Source organism: Melanerpes formicivorus, unplaced genomic scaffold (assembly GCF_026170545.1).
Source record: "Melanerpes formicivorus ecotype bairdi unplaced genomic scaffold, bMelFor1.0.p_v2 SCAF_47, whole genome shotgun sequence".
Lineage (NCBI taxonomy): Eukaryota > Metazoa > Chordata > Aves > Piciformes > Picidae > Melanerpes > Melanerpes formicivorus.
Genome location: NW_027142399.1, coordinates 3,526,845 through 3,546,639, shown reverse-complemented (window position 1 = coordinate 3,546,639; position 19,795 = coordinate 3,526,845). Strand labels below are relative to the sequence as shown.

At 48.3% G+C, this 19,795-nt stretch overlaps 1 protein-coding gene across 5 annotated transcripts in view; it reads left to right on the top strand.

Moving 5' to 3' along the window:
• The window catches only part of ZBTB44 (zinc finger and BTB domain containing 44), a 36,568-nt gene that overhangs the window by 8,247 nt on the left and 8,526 nt on the right, over nucleotides 1-19,795 (top strand). For 2 of the 5 annotated variants that reach the window (XM_068160040.1, XM_068160039.1), the window contains 3 exons: nucleotides 5,007-5,091; nucleotides 10,956-11,119; nucleotides 16,445-16,745. In XM_068160040.1, the coding sequence (XP_068016141.1) occupies nucleotides 5,007-5,091; nucleotides 10,956-11,119; nucleotides 16,445-16,745 (550 nt within the window). The remainder of the gene's footprint in view (nucleotides 1-5,006; nucleotides 5,092-10,955; nucleotides 11,120-16,444; nucleotides 16,746-19,795) is intronic. The other 3 variants (XM_068160042.1, XM_068160041.1, XM_068160043.1) reach the window with 3 other exon arrangements.

Sequence of the window (19,795 nt, the reverse complement as noted above, 5' to 3'; positions counted from 1 at the left end):
CCCTTGTCCAGCACCAGGGTGAGCCTGACTCAGGTTTAATCTCATTGTAGTAGGAGCTTCAGGAAGGTCTCCCCACCACCATGTGATAAGAGATGCAGATTCTTTCCTCATCATAGTTGTACCATCACAGACAAAACAGAAGTAGAAATAATGATTAGGGGGAGTTTAAAATAGCATGGCAAGGGAAAGGAGGAAGTTTTACCTGCTATAAATATCATCCCCAAGCAGCTTAAAAGAGCAAACTGGGTCCCTGCCCGTGGCAGGGGGGTTGGAATGAGATCATAGTATCATAGTATCAGTCAGGGTTGGAAGGGACCACAAGGATCAGCTAGTTCCAACCCCCCTGCCATGGGCAGGGACACCCCACACCAGATCAGCCTGGCCACAGCCTCAGCCAGCCTGGGTTTAAATACCTCCAGGGATGGGGCCTCAACCACCTCCCTGGACAACCCATTCCAGGGCTTCACCACTCTCATGGGGAAGAACTTCCTCTTCACATCCAGCCTGAATCTCCCCACCTCCAGCTTCATTCCATTCCCCCTAGTCCTATCACTCCCTGAGATCCTGAGCAGTCCCTCCCCAGCCCTCCTGTAGCCCCCTTCAGATCCTGGAAGGCCACAATGAGGTCACCTGGGAGCCTTCTCTTCTCCAGACTGAACAGCCCCAACTCCTTCAGTCTGTCCTCATAGGAGAGGTGCTCCAGCCCTCTGCTCATCCTCATGGCCCTTCTCTGGACACCTTCCAGCACCTCCAGATCCCTCTTGTGCTAGGGGCTCCAGAACTGGAGGCAGTACTCCAGGTGGGGTCTCCCCAGAGCTGAGCAGAGGGGGAGAATCACCTCCCTTGCCCTGCTGGCCACACTTCTCCTGCTGCAGCCCAGGCTCTGGTTGGCTTTGTGGGCTGCAAGTGCACACTGAGAGCTCCTGTTGAGCTTTTTGTCCACCAGCACCCCCAAGTCTCTCTCCTCAGGGCTGCTTTCCAGCCAGTCCCTGCCCAGCCTGCATTTGTGCCTGGGATTGCCTCCACCCAGCTGCAGGACCCTGCCCTTGGTCTTGTTAACCTCCTGAGGCTGGCTTGTGCCCACCTCTCCAGCCTGTCCAGGTCCCTCTGGATGGATCCCTTCTGCTGCACCACACAGCTTGGTGCCATCAGCAAACCTGCTGAGGAGATGATCTTTAAGGTCCCTTCCAGCCTAAACCATTCTGTGAACCCATGAAGCCTTAAAACAGAGAGAAGAAAAACGTGCCAGGCCAAAGCCTTCAAAGTCCCAATCTGCTCTTTGGCTTTGGATTGATGTTGAGTTGCCTTTGCACCACTTCAGCTGGCCTCAGAGTCATGGGGATTCACACTTTGCCATGAAGAGAAGCAGCCCTCTTGGTTGTGGGTTGTTTTAGCACAGCTCACATCTACCTAAGGTATGACAAGGCACACTCTGGAGCTAGAAAGCTCTTTTTACCTCCCAGAGATGGATTTCCTTATGTAGTCATGGAAGAACAATAAGTGGAGACAGCAAAATATGTTCAAGCACAGCTTTCTCCTCCCTGAATGTATTTTCCTCCTATAATTGCATATATTTATCTCAGTGTTTTATAGTCCCTGTGTAAAAGCATTCCTGCCTCTCTTTCTGATCCTGCAAAAGCTCTTATTCACTCTTTGGGCAATTTGAGGAATTGTTCATTTGCAATTTATTATATTTGGAAGCACTTTGTGCTCCAGAAGGAGAGGGGGAAGCAGGGCCTGGATAAATAAGTCATTAGGGTTACAACAATAGCTGTGTCTGGGAGGAGGTTTTCATAACTCATTAACACTGCTTCCATTTGAGGGGTGAAGGCATGAAATTAAACCTAAGAGCAGCTGGGCTTAGGATCAGAGAATTGTTAGGGTTGGAAGGGCAGTCAGCAGCAGAACAAGAGGACACAGTCTCAAGCTGTGCAAGGGGAGGTTTAGGCTGGAGGTGAGGAGAAAGTTCTTCCCAGAGAGAGTTGTTAGCCATTGGAATGTGCTGCCCAGGGAGGTGGTGGAGGTGTTCAAGAGGGGATTGGATGTGGCACTTGGTGCTGTGGTCTAGTAGTCATGAGGTGTTGGGTGACAGCTTGGACTTGGTGATCTTTGAGGTCATTTCCAACCTTATTGATTCTATGATTCAGGGATCAGCCAGTTCTTTCTCAGCATGAATTTAAACACACATGAGAGAGTTGTTAGCCATTGGAATGTGCTGCCCAGGGAGGTGGTGGAGTCCCCATCCCTGGAGGTGTTCAAGAGGGGATTGGATGTGGCACTTGGTGCTGTGGTTTAGTAGTCAGGAGGTGTTTGGTGACATCTTGGACTTGGTGATCTTTGAGGTCATTTCCAACCTTATTGATTCTATGATTCAAGGATCAGCCAGTTCCACCCCACCTGCCATGGGCACCTCACACTAGATCAGGTTGCCTTGAGCCACATCCAGCCTGGCCTTAAAAACCCTCAGGGATGGAGGTTAAAACCCTCAGGGATGGAGGTTAAAACCCTCAGGGATGGGGCTTATTTTTCAGTCAGCTTTCAGTGGAGTGTTTGCTGCTGCATCCAGATGGGATGGACTCTGGTGATCTGGGAGATGGCAGGGTTGCTGGATTTTCCAAACTGAGTTTGTTATCTTGGAATAAAATGGGCAAGAAGAGTGGATTCTCTAGTGGTGTTTTCAAACTGCTGGAGGTGCAAGTTCCCTCCCATCACTGGCCCCTTAACCTAGAGTCATGTTAAGGCAGTCTTGCATTTCACTGAGGTTTGTTCTTTACAGGGACAGCCTTTATGGTTGGGTTTATTTTGTGGAGACAGGTTCTCACTGTGCCATTTTACTCTGGTGAGACCTCACCTGGAGCACTGCATCCAGCTCCTGAGCTCTCAGCACAGGAAGGACCTGGACCTGGTGGAGTGGGTCCAGAGGAGGCCATGAAGATGATCAGAGGGCTGGAGAACCTCCTCTATGGGGACAGGATGAGAAAGTTGGGGCTGTTCTGCCTGCAGAAGAGAAGGATCTAGGAAGACCTTAGAGCAGCCTTGCAGTACCTAAAGGGGGCTACAGAAGAGCTGGGGAGGGTTTTTATACAAGGGCTTGTAGTGATAGGGCAAGGGGCAATGGCTTTGAGCTGGAAGAGGGGAGATTGGGACTGGAGATTAGGAAGAAATTCCTTACCACTGGAGCAGGCTGCCCAGGGTGGTTGTGAATGACCCCTGGAGGTGTTCAAGGCCAGGTTAGATGAGGCCTTGAGCATCCTGGTCTAGTGGAAGGTGTCCCTGCCCATGGCAGAGGGGTTGGAACTGGATGATCTTGAAGGTCCCTTCCAACCCAAACTATTCTATGACTCTATGAATCTGGGCAGGGTTCAGTCATCACTTTTTATCATCTCCCATCAGAGGAGGGGGGAGTGTGAGGTGATCAGGTTGACCTCTGCCCTCAGCTTAAAGAGGGAACAAAAAGTTGTTTATCTGGAGGCTCACACCTAACCAAAGCAGAGGACTTTTTCATCAAGGGGTATGGCTGGCAGGGTGTGGGCATCACTTCTGTTTTAATCCTGCACTGCCCAATTCCCTCCCTGTTGTGGTGGCATCTGGCCAAAGTAACTCTGCTTGAGACACCTGGACAAGGGCTGAGCACCAAACTGCAAGCAGTGATTAAGGAAACCCATCTGAGCAGCAGCCACAGCAGGTGATGGAGGTTGTAGCTTTGGTTTAGTGCTGCATTTACCTGAAACTCTCTCACTCCAGCTGCATTTGTTTAAATGCTGCCATGCTGAGCAAAGCTCTGCCCTGGTTTTCTGTGCCTCTTTCCCGTTGCATTTCTGATTTCTCAGAGGGCACTTCCTGTCTCAGCATCTTATGAAGATATTATCAACAAATACAGGTAGATAGATGGATATGAAAGATGTGGAACACAGAAGCAATGTAGTGTGGCAGGATTTAAGTGTTTGTTGCTGGGGAAGTGTTGAAAATGGCTGAACCAGTCCCTTTAGGCAAAGGTAATATTTCCTGTGTTACTACTGGGTGCCTGTTCAAAGCTCTGCTTGCATTTAACAGATTCTTTCCATTTTCCAGGTGTGCCAATTCAGCCTGTACTCAGTTGTTGTCCTTTTAGCAGCTAATCTGTGCAGAGGAGAAGCTGAGTTGGAGAACTTCTGGCTTCTCCCAACCATTTCCCCAAGGCAGTTGCAGTGTCTCGGCAGCCAGAAAGCAGCATCTCTCATAGGAAGAGCATCTCTCTTAGGAAGGAGGTTGACTTGCTTGAAGGTGTCCAGAGAAGGGCAACAAAGCTGGGGAGGGACTTGGAGCACAGCCCTGTGAGGAGAGGCTGAGGGAGCTGGGGCTGCTTAGTCTGGAGAGGAGGAGGCTCAGGGGTGACCTTATTGCTGTCTAAAACTACCTGAAGGGAGCTTGTAGACAGGCAGAGGTTGGTCTCTTCTCCCAGGCAGCCAGCACCAGAACAAGAGGACACAGTCTCAGGCTGTGCCAGGGGAGGTTCAGGCTGGAGGTCAGGAGGAAGTTTTACACAGAGAGAGTGATTGCCCATTGGAATGTGCTGCCCAGGGAGGTGGTGGAGTCCCCATCACTGGAGGTGTTCAGGAGGAGACTTGACAGGGTGCTTGGTGCCATGGGTTAGTTGATTAGGTGGTGTTGGATGATAGGTTGGACATGATGATCCTGAAGGTCTCTTCCAACCTGGTTTGTTCTATTCTATTCTGTTCTGTTCTTTCTGTTCTGTTCTTTCTGTTCTGTTCTGTTCTATTCATTCTGTTCTGTTCTGTCCTATTCATTCTATTCTGTCCTATTCATTCTGTTCTGTTCTGTTCTATTCGTTCTGTTCTGTTCATTCTGTTCTGTTCTATTCTATTCCATTCTGTTCTGTTCTATTCTGTTCTATTCTATTCTTTTCTGAGATTTGGGGAAGCAAGCTTTCTGTGTCCTTGCCTGTCCCCTCTGCAGCCTTGATGAACATCCATTTACACTAAACTGCCCTTTTCTTCTTTGCCTAGGCTCTATAGATGAGGGAGTTACGGAGGGATTGCCCACACTCCAGAGTACCTCTGGCGCTAACGCTCATGCAGATGATGATGATCGGTACGTACCGCTGCAGCAAGTGCTGGGCTGCAATTAGCCCACCCAGCCTGAATGTTTAGCTCTCTGTACATCTCCTTCCCTGCCTTGATCAAAGTACAATCAGTGCCTGGAGGCTCAGATGCTCCAGAAGAATGTGGGTGATGAAAAGTCAGAATTTGCTTACTTGTTGCTGTTGCTTTCCTGTCGATTTCCAGGCAGCGCTGGTGAAGAAAGCTGCTCCTGGGTTTGCTCTTTCTTCATCACTGCTCTTTAGTAACTAATAATAATAATAAAATCTCTGCTGTGAAGCAGGTGTGGGGGTTGCATGCATGCTGAAGTTCACCTAAAGCCACCAAACAAATTCTTTCCAGTGAGGGTGTGGGGAGGCACTGGAACAGGTTGCCCAGGGAGGTTGTGGATGCCCTCTCCCTGGAGGTGTTCAAGGCCGGGTTAGATGAGGCCTTGAGCAACCTGATCTAGTGGGAGGTGTCCCTGCATGTGACAGGGGGTTGGAACTTGATGACCTTTAAGGTCCTTTCCAACCCCAAACCATTCCATGAACCTATGAAAAGCAACAGAACAGAAACAAGTGCCTGGTCTTGGCTTCACCAGACCTTGCTAGTGCCATAAAGCACCCAGCAAGCCTTAAATCTTTTCTCCCAAACCTTCTGTGTGTAGCTTATTACCAAGATGCTGTGTGTCTCTTACTGTAAATATTTAGCAGCCTTTTGCTGTGCTGAGATGAGTGATTTATTAAGAGAATCCCTTATAAGGGAAGGCTGGAGGAGAAGGCTGAGCTAAAATGGGTCTGTTTGGTCAAAGACACATTGCAGTTCTGTTGGAGCAAAGTGCCCTACCTGCAAGTGGCACAGGAGGGTGCACAGAGCTGGGTTGACTTTGATTTCTTTGCTTTTGTGGTGTCTGTAAGTATTGACAAGGTCACTTTTGCACAGCTTTCTGTCAGACAAGTGGGTCCAAGGAGAAGTGGGAACCTTTGGGAGTTGCTCCAGAAACTGTGTCAAGTGAAAAATCCCCTATGGAGATAACTATGGAGAGCTGCACTCTTGATAGCTCACAAAATCTTCCCTGCCATTTCCCTCTCAAACCTGCCCTGTTGTAGGATTAAATCTGAAGGGAAAATAACTACCTAGATAAAACTTTCTTCCCTTCTTTCCCCTCCCCCCCCCCCCCCCCCCCAGTATGACAGCAGAATATTTGCTCTTTCTGTTAACAAACCTCAGTATAAAAAGAAATAACCCAACCCTTCAGGTGTGAGTTGGCAGTAGGAGCACGTTAGAACCAACCCAAGCTTTTAAAGGGATAGCTCTAAAATCCAGTGGCATTCTTCTTTTCAGCAGTGAAGCATGGGAGGAGTGCAGAGCTTCAGCACCCAGCTGCAGCAGGGAAGCTTCAAAACACAGAGAAATCCATTAAAGAGCCTGAAAACTCCCATCAAAAGATCTGCCCCCTGCAACAGAAGGAAAGAATTTGCCTTAGTTTATGCTCAGGTTGGAAAATAATTGGTCTCAGAGTAACAGGATTTGCACATTTGTTTATATAGCAATAAGGGAGCTGACAGTTAGGGGAATTTATGACAGTTTTAGGCTTCCAGAGCTAAAATTTTCTACCAAGTGATTTATCAATTCAAATGAAAGTGCCAAGGCTGCTTGAATCACTTCCTTGTATCAAATGGTGCTTGCAAGTGCTGAGAAGCTTCCTTTGACACACTTGATGTGTGTGTGCCTGTCAGGATGGGGCAGCTCTGACATGCTCTGACAGCCCTTCAAGCCCTGGAGTTTTAAATCCTCATTTCAAGCACAGGCTGGGCACTTCAGCAAGTCAATATGGCTTGTCACTCCCTGGGGGCATACAGGCTTTGGGTGATAGGTTTTGGATGATAGGTTGGACACAATGATCTTGAAGGGCTCTTCCAACCTGGTCTGGTCTCTTCCCCCTTCTCCTCTTCCCCCTTCTCCTCTTCCCCCTTCCCCTCTTCCCCCTTCCCCTCTTCCCCCTTCCCCTCTTCCCCCTTCCCCTCTTCCCCCTTCCCCTCTTCCCCCTTCCCCTCTTCCCCCCTTCCCCTCTTCCCCCTTCCCCTCTTCCCCCTTCCCCTCTTCCCCCTTCCCCTCTTCCCCCATACAGAATTATTTACCAAATGAAGCATTAAGACATGAGACACTACAACAGGTTGCCCAGGGAGGTTTTGGATGCCCCCTCCCTGGAGGTGCTCAGGGTCTTGAGCAACCTGGGCTAGCACAAGGTGTCCCTGCCCATGGAAGGGGGGTTGGAACTGAATGATCTGTAAGGTCCCTTCCAACCCAAACCATTCTATGAGTCTATGAATCATTACTTTATCCTTCTCCATAATCAGTGCTTCATAACCAGCAGGTTGTGTGTCATTTTTGTCAGCTTAATAGGCCCCCAGGAATCTGTTGAGGGTTAAAAGTACTGCTTCAGAGCAAAGCCTGATCTCTCTTTTCTCTGCTGTTTCACACTTGGGCTGGAGCACAGTTTTGTAGCCTAGATCTGTAATTCAGCCATGGCTCAGTTTGTGGCTGCACTAAAAAAACAAAGGAGCAGTAAAGGCTCTGCTGTAAAAGATCTCTCTGATCCCCCTTTCTAAAACAACAGTTATTTACAAAGAGAGAACAAAACTGAGCAGCCTGGCATCCCCATTTGTCAGTTCAGTTCTACACAGTTAACCATGAATATAATCATGATGAAGAGAAGGGAAAATTGCTAGGAGAATGTTTTCAGTGCTCCTGTGAAAACATTTTAAACCTCTCTCTTTATCTGGCTGTTAGAGAAATTCCCTGAGATGTTAGACAGATCTCAACTGTTAAATGCCACATTTAGCCCAAACTGCAAGTCATGAAAAACAGAGTGTGTGTGTGAGGGGGAAAAAGGAAGCAGGGCAGAGAAAAGAGGATTGTGTTTCAAGTGGGATTTCCTCCCTGTGCTCAGGGTCACACAGTTATGTCACCACTAGGTATTTCAGCTGGCTTGTGCTGGAAGGATGGAGAAAACCAGGGTAGTCACCTGAAGCTGGAGAGCTCTTGATCTCCTTTTCATTTGCTCTAAGCAGCCTTTCTCATCATGAAGATGTTATGTAGGGGAAAAACAAACCCAATTTCTTCTAGGAAGGTTTGTCCCCAGCACACTTCTTTCTGTTGCAGCTTCAGAGAAGCTTTCACCAGGAAAGGCTTAGAGGATTGAGCTGGCCTGAGACAGCTGGAAACAAAAGGAGAGCTGTGGCTCCACATTTCTCCCCTAGCTTCAGTGTCTCCTTAGACAGTTCTAGGAGCACAATGCACTTTTGCCTCTTTACAGTCTCTTAATGCAGGAATGAGGGAGGAAGGACTTAAGAAGTGTGTTGCCAGAAGGTTCTTGGAAAGAAATTCTCTACTGTGAGGGTGGGAGGAGTCTGGAACAGGTTGCCCAAGGAGGTTGTGGATGCCTTCTCCAAAGCCAGCTTGGATGAGGCCTTGAGCAAGCTGAGCTGGTGGGAGGTGTCCCTCTCCATGGCAGGGGGCTTGGAGCTAGATGATGTTCAAGATCCCTTCCAACCCAACCCATCCTATGAATCTATGAATGAGGGGGAGTTCTCCATAAAGCAAGTTAAATGTTGCAACCCCCAAATGTCCTCCTTGTTTGAGCCCACCACATGTGGGTGTCTTTATGGCCATCTACATTCATTTATTTGTTGGCTAACAGGCCCAGCTGTTAGTCTCTGTTGATGGAGTTTTCATTGGTGAAGTGGAAAGTGTTATGGCCACACCACCTCCAGAGGCAACACCACAAGAGTTTCCACATCCAGCTAGGCCAAAAATCTGTTCTTTCTCTGCTCAGAAAGAGGAACAGGAGTTGCCAGAGACTGGCAGAAATTTGGTTAGGCAGATCAGAACTTGTCTTTAAAAGCACCTTTGTTTATTTCAAGTGCATTTGGTGAGCCAGCTCATGGCTTTTTTTAGACCCATAAATGGCAGTGAGCTGCCAGGGCCAGGATATGAGCTGATAACTTCCCTCTTGCAAATATTCCCTTCAGCAAAGATCAACAAGCCTGTCTGCATCTGATTTTTTTTCCACAGCTCTCTGGGACCCCACTGTGTATAAAAAGATGTGAAGGACAATAAAATTTCTTCCTTAGAGGAAATATTATTGCAGTTCCATGTGAGGCCAGAGATCATTCTGTGTTTTGGAGGCAGGAGTGATGCTAAACTCCTGCAGGGAACTCCTGTATCTTATGTCTGTTGAGGGATACCTGGTGCTTTCTCTCCAGATAACATCTTACAAGTGGAACTTGGGCCAGCAAGGCCCTCAGCATCCAGGTACTCAGTGCTCACAGTTGTACTGACATCCATTTCCAGGGCAGCTCAAGACAGTTAAGGTATCTGAGTTAAGGAGATGGTCCTAGTTCTCGACCTCCTGTGCTCTGGATAGTTGTATGGTGCATAGGCAAGTCAATTTGTGCAGAGTGCTTGTTTCAAGGGAGTGTTTGAAGCCCACAAACTCAGCCTAACCTTGAAACCAGCAATGTGGGCTGAAGGCAGAAGCAGGCCTGCAGCAGGATTTGTTCAGTTCAGGAGGCTTCCTGCCTGTCTGCAGCCAGGAGCCATTGTTCTGCTTTATTTTTCAGCACATCTCAGACGTGGCAGTTTAGCAGAACTAAAGTTGCATTGTCCTGGCTGTGGAGTGTTCAGGGTCAGAGCAGTTCCCTGCTGCCAGTGAGGGCTGATCTGCCACCAGGCTGTGAGCAAGCTGAAATGTCTTATTTCAACCCAAAATACAGCTCTTAATGCTGAGGGAAGGGAAACCCCAGGTGAGACCAAACTCCTGCTGTTGTTATGTTTGTACCAGCAGATTTGTTTTTCTTTCACTGTGCCCTTTAGTGAAGCGAGTTCCTTGCCAGAGGACTTGGATTATAACACTGTGGTTCCCTTAAAGAGTTTGCAGCTAGAGGCTATGGAGGAGCAATTAGTCACTTGAAAATAAATCACTTTGGAAGTGAAATTGTGCCTTTATTATAGGCTGTGTGCTGCTTTTGAGCACAGCTGTTCTCATCGAGGTGACTGGCTCAGGCAAGGAGCAAATACTGAGTAATTAGATTAATACTTTAAATGTAGAAATGTGTAATTGTGGATCCTGATGTTTGTTCATGGAACCTGGGTTGAAGTGAAAATGAATCAGCTTTAATTTCGTTCCTAAATACCACTGAAGCTGCAAAATGCTCCGCTCCTTTCCTTTCCAATTTGCTCAGTTCTTTAAGTCTTTCCTCAAGGGGCTGTTTGCTGGTTGTAAATCACTGCTGGGCTCGAGAAAATGCCTGTGCTCTGCAGCTGCTGTGCTCAGACCAGGAACCAGGCTGCCCAGGGAGGTGGTTGAATCTTCTTCCATGCAGGTGCTCAAAAGAGGCAGAGATGTGGTGCCGAGGGACATGGTTTAGCAACAGCCTTGGCAGAGCTAGAGAGTGGTTTAGCATGATGATCTTAAAAGTCTTTTCCAACCAAAATGGTTCTGGGATTCTATTACTTGTTGCTCACAGAACCAGAAGTGCCTGGAGACATTCAGGATCAGACTCCATGGGGCCCTGGGCAGCTTGATCTCGGTGGATGTGTCCCTGCTGGCTGAAGCAGAGTTGGACAAGGTGACCTTTGAGGGTCCTTTCCAATCCAGTGCAGTCTGTGACTGTTATTCTCTGCTTCTGTGCAATGTCAGTGACTAGGAGCCTCCAGATGCCAGGCCAGGGGCGCTGCTCTGGAGGCAGAGCTCACAGGACGCAGCAGGTTTGATACCAATGTGCTCAAGGTTGAGGCTTCCAAGGACAAGGCTTGGTGCTTTTGGTTCCCTCTAGCTTGCTTGTAAATCAGTGAATCTTTTCTTTGTAGTTTGGAGAACGTTCAGTATCCCTACCAACTCTACATTGCTCCTTCTACCAGCAGCACAGAGAGACCCAGCCCAAACGGTCCAGACAGACCTTTTCAGTGTCCAACCTGCGGGGTCCGCTTCACTCGCATTCAGAACCTAAAACAACACATGCTTATCCACTCAGGTAAGAGCCAGTCCTCCTTCCAGGAATTAACTCCTCCATGGGCTCCCAGCTCGCTGTGCAGCAGCTAGAATAATGCACTTCTGTTTCTTAATCACCTGCCAAGCACTTGAGAATTGATTTCAGAAAGCTTGGGTTAGAGCTGTGTCTCGCTGAAGGCTTGTTTTGATACATCAGACCTGACTGATAGCTCTGCTCATGGATGATTAGGGTTTGTGTGGACTGCAAAATAGCTGATTGCCTAGAGCTCATCAGAATAATTCATTTTCAGGAGAAAGAGTTGAGATGAAGTCAAGCCTGCTCTGCTTTGTTATTGTACTGAAGAAGTGATGTAGACTGAAATCCTTCCTCTCACCTGTTGTAGTTGTCTGCTGTGTTTTAGGGGCTTGCAGCCATCAGCGGCTGTGCTTTATCTTCTGTCCTTGCATGGAAGAATGTTACATGCCTTTGGATCTCAATTTCAGGAGGGATGGCAGGACAACTGAATTGCTTTGATAATCAATTTAGGTAGCACAGGTAGCAAAAGGTTTATGCAAATGCCTCCTCTGAGACTTCATCCCCAAATCATTGCATTCATTTTGATTTCTGACCAAAGAATGAGCTCCTAATGTCTTTGCTGTCAGTGTTTATCAAGACTTGTCAGCATTATCTGGCCCAGCATTGACATTTTAGTGAGTGAAGGGAATATTAAAAGGTTGATCACTTGCCTGATGCTTCAACAACTCCTGGTTTGCCTGATGGTTTGGCATAAGCAGGACATAGAGCTGTTGAAGCGAGTCTAGAGGAGGCTCACAAAGATGATCCAAAGGCTGGAACACCTCTGCTATGAGGATAGGATGAGGGAGTTGGGGGAGAAGACACCAGGGGAACTTTAGAGCTGCCTTGAAGGGATCCTACAGGAAGGCTGGAGGGGGACTTTCCATACGGGTGTCTAGCAACAGGACAAGGGGGAATGGTTTGAAGCTGAGGGAGAGTGGTGTTAGACTGGATCTTTGGCAGAAGCTCTTCAGGGTTAGGATGGTGAGACCCTGGAATGGTTTGCCCAGGGAGGTTGTGGATGCCCCCTCCCTGAAGGTTGGATGAGGCCTTGAGCAACCAATTCTAGTGGAGAGGTGTCCCTGCCCATGGCAGGGAGGTTGGAGTAGATGATCTCTGCGATCCCTTCCAACCTAAGCCATTCTGTGATCCTATAATCTCCTGGTTTGAGCTCACCTCTTACCTGCACAGAGCTGCTGCACCATTTTGGGACAGAGCAGACCACAGCTGGCAAGGTGTCATTTGTTTTTCTCACTGTCAGCACTTAGTTGTCAAATCCCTTCAAGCAAAATGACCACAATGTGTTTAGGCCAGCAGTCATAAAGATGAGCTTAATACTTTTAAAACAACAAACTTTGTGGGCATATCAGGTGTGAAATGATCCCAAGCTGGTGCTTAAAAGTCTTCACTGACAGCAGCCAGACAGGCTTCAGCGAAGCAGCTCTGGCCAAGCTGTCAACAGGCAACCCCTGGGCAGAATTGGGAGAGGTCTGAATAGCTGGTTTGGAGTAATTAGCATGCAAAAGGAACTCCCCAACCTTGTCAGCGTTGGAAGTGTTTTCCAATAAGCAAAATGACTGAAGAGATTTTCCTCAAACTATCAGAGGAAATGGATGCCCTTGAACAGCACAAAAGCAGGAGCAGTCTGAGCTCCCCAAGACAATATTCCAGGATATTAACTTGTTTTCACATGCTTAACGAGGAGTTTTGGTGTCACCTTAACTACAGCTTGCTCTGCATAAAAGCCCCAATTAAAAGTTCAGCTCCTGCTTTGAACTTAAGGAAAGCAGAGTGGAATTAACAGCCTGGGCTGATGAACATTCAGCCTTTAGGGGGGAGGAAGGCCAGAAAAAAAGCCTTCTTTTTCTATTCCCTGACAGCCCTCTTATGAATGGGGCTCCAGATTCCAGAGTCTTGGCCTCCTCTTTGGATTTTCCACACTCCTCTGCAGCTCAGGCTTTTTTATTAGATCTTAACTTTTTAGTGAGTCACATTTTTTTTATGTTGGAGTAGTTCTCTTTGGGTGTGATTCCCTGCTCTCAGCCACTCCAACACATTGCACAGTTTTAGGGGTTTTTTTGTGGCTCCCTGCACTCCAACACATTGCAAAGTTGGTGGTTTAGGGTTTTTTTTTGTGGCTCCCTACTCTCAGCCATTCCCAGCACGTTGCAAAGGTAGTGTTTGAAGGGGGTTGTGTGATTCCCTACTCTCAGGCACTCCAACACATTGCAGAGGTAGTGTTTGAAGGGGGTTGTGTGATTCCCTACTCTCAGGCTCTCCAACACATTGCAGAGTTGGTGGGTTAGGGTTTTTTTGTGGCTCACTACTCTCAGGCACTCCAACACATTGCAGAGGTAGTGTTTGAAGGGGTTTTTGGTGATTCCCTACTCTCAGGCTCTCCAACACATTGCAGAGTTGGTGGGTTAGGGTTTTTTTGTGGTTCCCTACTCTCAGGCACTCCAACACATTGCAGAGGTAGTGTTTGAAGGGGTCTGTGTGATTCCCTACTCTCAGGCACTCCAACACATTGCAGAGTTGGTGTTTTAGGGTTTTTTTGTGGTTCCCTACTCTCAGGCACTCCAACACATTGCAGAGGTAGTGTTTGAAGGGGTTTGTGTGATTCCCTACTCTCAGCTACTCCAACATGTTGCAGAGGTAGTGTTTGAAGGGGGTTGTGTGATTCCCTACTCTCAGCTACTCCAACATGTTGCAGAGGTAGTGTTTGAAGGGGTTTGTGTGATTCCCTACTCTCAGGCACTCCAACACGTTGCAGGGGTAGTGTTTGAAGAGGGTTGTGTGATTCCCTACTCTCAGGCACTCCAACACGTTGCAGAGGTAGTGTTTGAAGGGGGTTGTGTGATTCCCTACTCTCAGGCACTCCAACACGTTGCAGAGTTGATGTTTTAGGGTTTTTTTGTGGTTCCCTACTCTCAGCCACTCCAACATGTTGCAAAGGTAGTGTTTGAAGGGGGTTGTGTGATTCCCTACTCTCAGGCTCTCCAACATATTGCAAAGTTGGTGGTTTAGGGTTTTTTTGTGGCTCCCTGCTCTCAGCCACTCCAACACGTTGCAGAGTTGGTGTTTTAGGGTTCTTTTGTGGTTCCCTACTCTCAGGCACCCCCAGCACATTGCAGAGGTAGTGTTTGAAGGGGTTTGTGTGATTCCCTACTCTCAGCTACTCCAACATGTTGCAGAGGTAGTGTTTGAAGGGGGTTGTGTGATTCCCTACTCTCAGCCACTCCAACACATTGCAGAGGTAGTGTTTGAAGGGGGTTGTGTGATTCCCTACTCTCAGGCACTCCAACACATTGCAGAGGTAGTGTTTGAAGGGGTTTGTGTGATTCCCTACTCTCAGGCTCTCCAACACATTGCAAAGTTGGTGGTTTAGGGTGTTTTTTTTGTGGTTCCCTACTCTCAGGCACTCCAACACATTGCAGAGTTGGTGTTTTAGGGTTTTTTTGTGGCTCCCTACTCTCAGGCACTCCAACACATTGCAAAGGTAGTTTTTAAGGGGTTTTTCGTGGTTCCCTACTCTCAGGCACTCCCAACACGTTGCAAAGTTGGTGTTTTGAGGGATTTTTAGTGCCTGCAAGAAGTCAAAAACTGGGCTGGGATGTGAAATTTGGAATTAAAGAGAGAAAAGAAAGGCGAGGCATGGAGCTAAAGTGTCTGAGAGAGCTGCCAGCCATGCAGAGCTGCTGAAGATTCTTGTAAAGCAAGGTTCCCACGCGATATAAAGGCTGCTGCTTCACCCTTTTATCACCACTCCTGCTGCATTACAGGGGCGTCCTTGTGCTCACAGTCCCCCTGCCAGAACCCTTCTCAGAGGCCAAAAGCAGCCAGCTAAAGACGTTGCAATTAAGGGCAGGCTGATAATTGCATTGTTGGGAGCCAGTCTGGCACAAGAATTTGCAGAGATCAAAAGAGTTCAAAGATGGGTTGAGATCATGGCTGCATTGGATACTGTTTGGCTGTGGCTCAGGATCTTAAGCCGTGGTGTAATCCACAGAGGCCTGTGTTGGGGTTTTTAAGCTGTGGGGAGACGATGTTGTAAGCCTTACAGACAGGTTGTGTTATGGAATCTGCTGGCAGTCACTTCTGTGTAGCTCTCTTCTAATTGTTTAGTAGGGGTGGGATCATGGGGTCGTAGAATTGGGGCAGCTAGAACACCCCCCTAAGATCATGGAGTCCCACATAACACCACCATGGCCAATAAACCATGTTCCCCAAGTGCCATGGCCACAGGTTTCTTGAACACCTCCAGGGATGGGGACTCCACCCTCTCCCTGGGCAGCCTGTTCCAATCCCTGACCACTCTTGCAGCAAAGAAATCCTTCCTCATCTCCAACCTAAACCTCCCCTGGCACAATTTCTGGCCGTTTCCTCTCCTCCTGACTGTAGGGAGAAGAGACCAACTCCAGCCTCCTTTCAGGGAGTTGTAGAGAGCACTGAGGCCTCCCCTCAGCCTGCTCTAAATTGTGAGCTATGGGTGAGCAGTTGAACTTGATGATCTCAAAGGTCTCTTCCAACCTCAACAGCTCTTGAAGGGCAATGGCTTTGAGATGGAAGAGGGGAGATTTAGACTGGAGATGAGGAAGAAATTCTTTCCAGTGAGGGTGGGGAGACACTGGCACAGGTTGTCCAGGGAGGCTGTGGATGCCCCCTCCCTGGAGGTGTTGAAGGCCAGGTTGGATGAAGCCATGATCCACCTGGGCCAGTGAGAGGTGTCCCTGCCCATGGCGTGGGGGTTGGAACTGGATGATCTTTAAGATCCCTTCCAACCCAAACCATTCTCCCAATTCTCTGAACCTCAACAGGTCTCTTGCTTCTCTTCGTGCCATTTTAAAGCTAAGCAGAGAATCCCCTCCTTGCCCCCTCGGCGGAGCATCCCCTCCTTGCCCCCTCGGCGGAGCATCCCCTCCTTGCCCCCTCGGCGGAGGGTCCCCTCCTTGCCCCCTCAGCGGAGCATCCCCTCCTTGCCCCCTTGGCGGAGGGTGCCCTCCTTGCCCCCTCGGCGGAGCATCCCCTCCTAATCCAGCGCCTCCCTCTGCCTGCCCACACCTCCTCTCTCCCTCCATCAGACCCCGGGCAGGCGTTTTCCATCGCCCCGCCGCCTTCCCGCTCCAACCCCTGTCACATTTCTCTCTTTGGGGTGGGGGATGGGGGTGGGGGGTGGGAGGTGGGGGTGGGAGGTTGTATTTTACCTTCTTTGTTTGTTTGTTTGTTTGTGTATGTGTGTGTGTGGTTTTTTTTGGGGGTGGTTTTTTTTTCCCCCCGCTCTCTTTCCTGCAGGCATTAAACCATTTCAGTGTGACCGCTGCGGGAAAAAGTTCACCCGAGCTTACTCCCTCAAGATGCACCGCCTGAAGCACGAAGGTAAACGCTGTTTCCGATGCCAGATATGTAGTGCCACTTTCACTTCCTTCGGGGAATATAAACACCACATGCGGGTTTCCCGGCACATTATCCGCAAGCCTCGGATTTACGAGTGCAAAACATGCGGCGCCATGTTCACCAACTCTGGGAATTTAATCGTGCACCTGAGGAGCTTGAACCATGAAGCGTCAGAGCTAGCAAACTACTTCCAGAGCAGGTGAGGTGCACAGCAAAAACCTACCAGGGAAACCTGCTTGTTTTTCCCCCCTTTCTTGTTTTGTTCCATTTTTCCCTTTTAGGTTTTTTCCATTTTCCCTTCTAGTTTTTCCTTTTCCCCTTTTATTTTTCTCCCTTTTCCCCTTTCATTTTTCTCCCTTTTCCCCTTTCATTTTTCTCCCTTTTCCCCTTTCATTTTTCTCCCTTTTCCCCTTTCATTTTTCTCCCTTTTCCCCTTTCATTTTTCTCCCTTTTCCCCTTTCATTTTTCTCCCTTTTCCCCCTTTTTTTTCCCTTTTTCCTTTTCTCCCTGTTCCCTTTTTCCTTTTCTCCTTTTCTCCCCGTTCCCCCTTCCTTTTCTCCCCTGTTCCCCCTTCCTTTTCTCCCCTTTGCCCCCTTCCTTTTCTCCCCTTTGCCCCCTTCCTTCTCTCCCCTGTGCCCCCTTCCTTTTCTGCCTGTGCCCCCTTCCTTTTCTGCCTGTGCCCCCTTCCTTTTCTCCCCTGTGCCCCCTTCCTTTTCTCCCCTGTGCCCCCTTCCTTTTCTCCCCTGTGCCCCCTTCCTTTTCTCCCTTTGCCCTCTTTCCTTTTCTCCCTTTGCCCTCTTTCCTTTTCTCCCTTTGCCCTCTTTCCTTTTCTCCCCTTTGCCCTCTTTCCTTTTCTCCCCTTTGCCCTCTTTCCTTTTCTCCCCTTTGCCCTCTTTCCTTTTCTCCCCTTTGCCCTCTTTCCTTTTCTCCCCTTTGCCCTCTTTCCTTTTCTCCCCTTTGCCCTCTTTCCTTTTCTCCCCTTTTTCCTTTTCTCCCCTTTTTCCTTTTCTCCCCTTTTTCCTTTTCTCCCCTTTTTCCTTTTCTCCCCTTTTTCCACCCCCTTCCTCCCCTTTTTGATTTTTTCCTTTTTTATTTTCCTTTTTTCTGCTTTTTCATTTTCTTCCCTTTTTAATTTTTGCCTTTCCTCCCTTCATTTCCTTTATTTTTTTTCCTTTTCCCCACTTCTCTCCCCCCTCTTTTTTCACCCTTTTTTCCTTCCTCCCCACCCCTTTTTTTTCCCCAACCTTTTTTTCCTTTCTTTTTTCCCTTTCTTTTTTCCCTTTTCTTTTTCCTTTTTGTCATCTTTTCCTGCTTTCAGGGCAGCCTGCTGTGCCTCTCATCAGGTTGCCAGCTAATTCCAGTTCAAAATTCATTCATTCTTGAGCCACACTCTGTTTTATTCTTTACTCTCTCTGTTCTGTTCTTTACAGTGAGGGTGGTGAGACACTGGAACAGGGAGGTCCTGGATGTCCCCTCCCTGGAGGTGTTCAAGGCCAGCTTGGATGAGGCCTTGAGCAACCTGGGCTAGTAGAAGGTGTCCCTGCTCATGGCAGGGGGGTGGAACTGGCTGATCTTTAAGGTCCCTTCCAACCCAAACCATTCTATGAATGTCACTAAAGGGCTATTAGAAGGCTTCTGAGGCAGGAGACCAAAGCTGTTTTCTCATACTGAAAGAAATGTTTGTAACCACTGGAATTTGAGCTAGAAAAAGAGGAAAAAGGATGAGGGAAATTGGAGGAAGATAGATCTCCCAGCTCTTAAATCTGTAGAGAGGGTGCAGCTTGGTGCAAATCATCTGTCTCCAGTGCAAAACCCAATGTATTGTAGATGTTCCAGCATCTACAATCCCATCCCTCCTGCTTTGTAGACATTGTGCTCTTTCCCCTTTACAAAACAGTTCAGCAGCTTCTCTTTGGTGGTCTCAGGAGTGATGCAGGCTAGGGGGAGGGGAGGATAAATAAACAAACAAACTGCAAAACAGAGCAGGAAAACCAGCCCCAGCTTTTCCAAGGCAAAATTGTTTCGTAGTACCAAGTTCTTGGTGCTTGTGCCAAAACTTGAGTGAAAACTCTTAAGGGATGGTGCCATGGTTGTGCTAAGCATTTAGTTGTCAAATTAAAGGATGTGATTTCAGTTGCCTGTAGGATTTGTGTGTGAATTTCAAACAGCAGCCGAGTTGGTGATGAGTTTGGGTTTGAGGCAGTGAATGCTGCTTGTCACTTCCAGGAGCTGCTTTGAAATGGATTAGCACAAAGCACACAAACGTGCCTCTGTGTGATCTATGCCTGCTCGCCTCAAGTGCAAACTTAAAATGTCTGGTGCTGCAAATGTGCAAGACATTTGATGTGGGTTGTGGGCTGATGCTGCTGAGGAGTTTGGTAGATGTTGTTTGGATAGACTCAGCCATCAGTTGGTAAGAGTTAAGGTCAGGCACGGACTGAAATGGGAAGGAAATTCAATTCCTTTCTTTCCACGGTAGCGTGAGGCCTGTCAGCGTCCCCAAACACCACTGTGCTTTCAGCAGAGCCCTTGCTCCCTCACCTCACACTTGTGTTCACAGCCTGTCCACCCTGTCAGGAGTGCTGCTGCTGTGCTTTGGGTGGATTTTATCTCAGGCCTGGCACAGACCCACATCTCTGCCAGTGCTGAACTCATTTTTGTGTCTATTTATAAAGGCTGAGCGTTCCCTCTTTTTCAATGAGGTTGTCAGTGCCATCTGATGTTCCAGCCATTAACTTTCCTTCTCATCAAGGTGCTAACAATCAAAACAATCAGAGGTTGCTGTGTAGGAAATATGGATGCACAACCATGTGAAACGAGATGCCTTGGAATAAATTCCCCGTGCCTTTCAGCACGAGCAGGTTGCAGTCTGTAGTGGTTTGAGCCTTAACTGGGAGTTAAAAGCCCAAATGGGGAAAAGGCTGAGAATCTCTTCCCCACTCCCCCACCCTCCAAACAGAGAGGGGGGAAAAAAAAAGGGTAAGGAGCAAATCCACTAAGCAACAATCTGGAGTTGGCTTGGAAGTAGAGAGGCAAAAAATTTTTCTTTAAACTATATATGACAATAACAGGAAAAGTTCACAAGGGCAAGGAACAAGAATGGATGGAAGGGGGACAGAAAAAAAGAACAATACAAAACCAGTCTCTCTCTGAGGAGGTGCAGAGGCAGCAGGGAAAAGGATCAGGTCCGGCCACGTGGCTGAGGAGCAGGAGGGCCGCCGCAGTAGCTCTCATCCAGCAGAGCCAGGA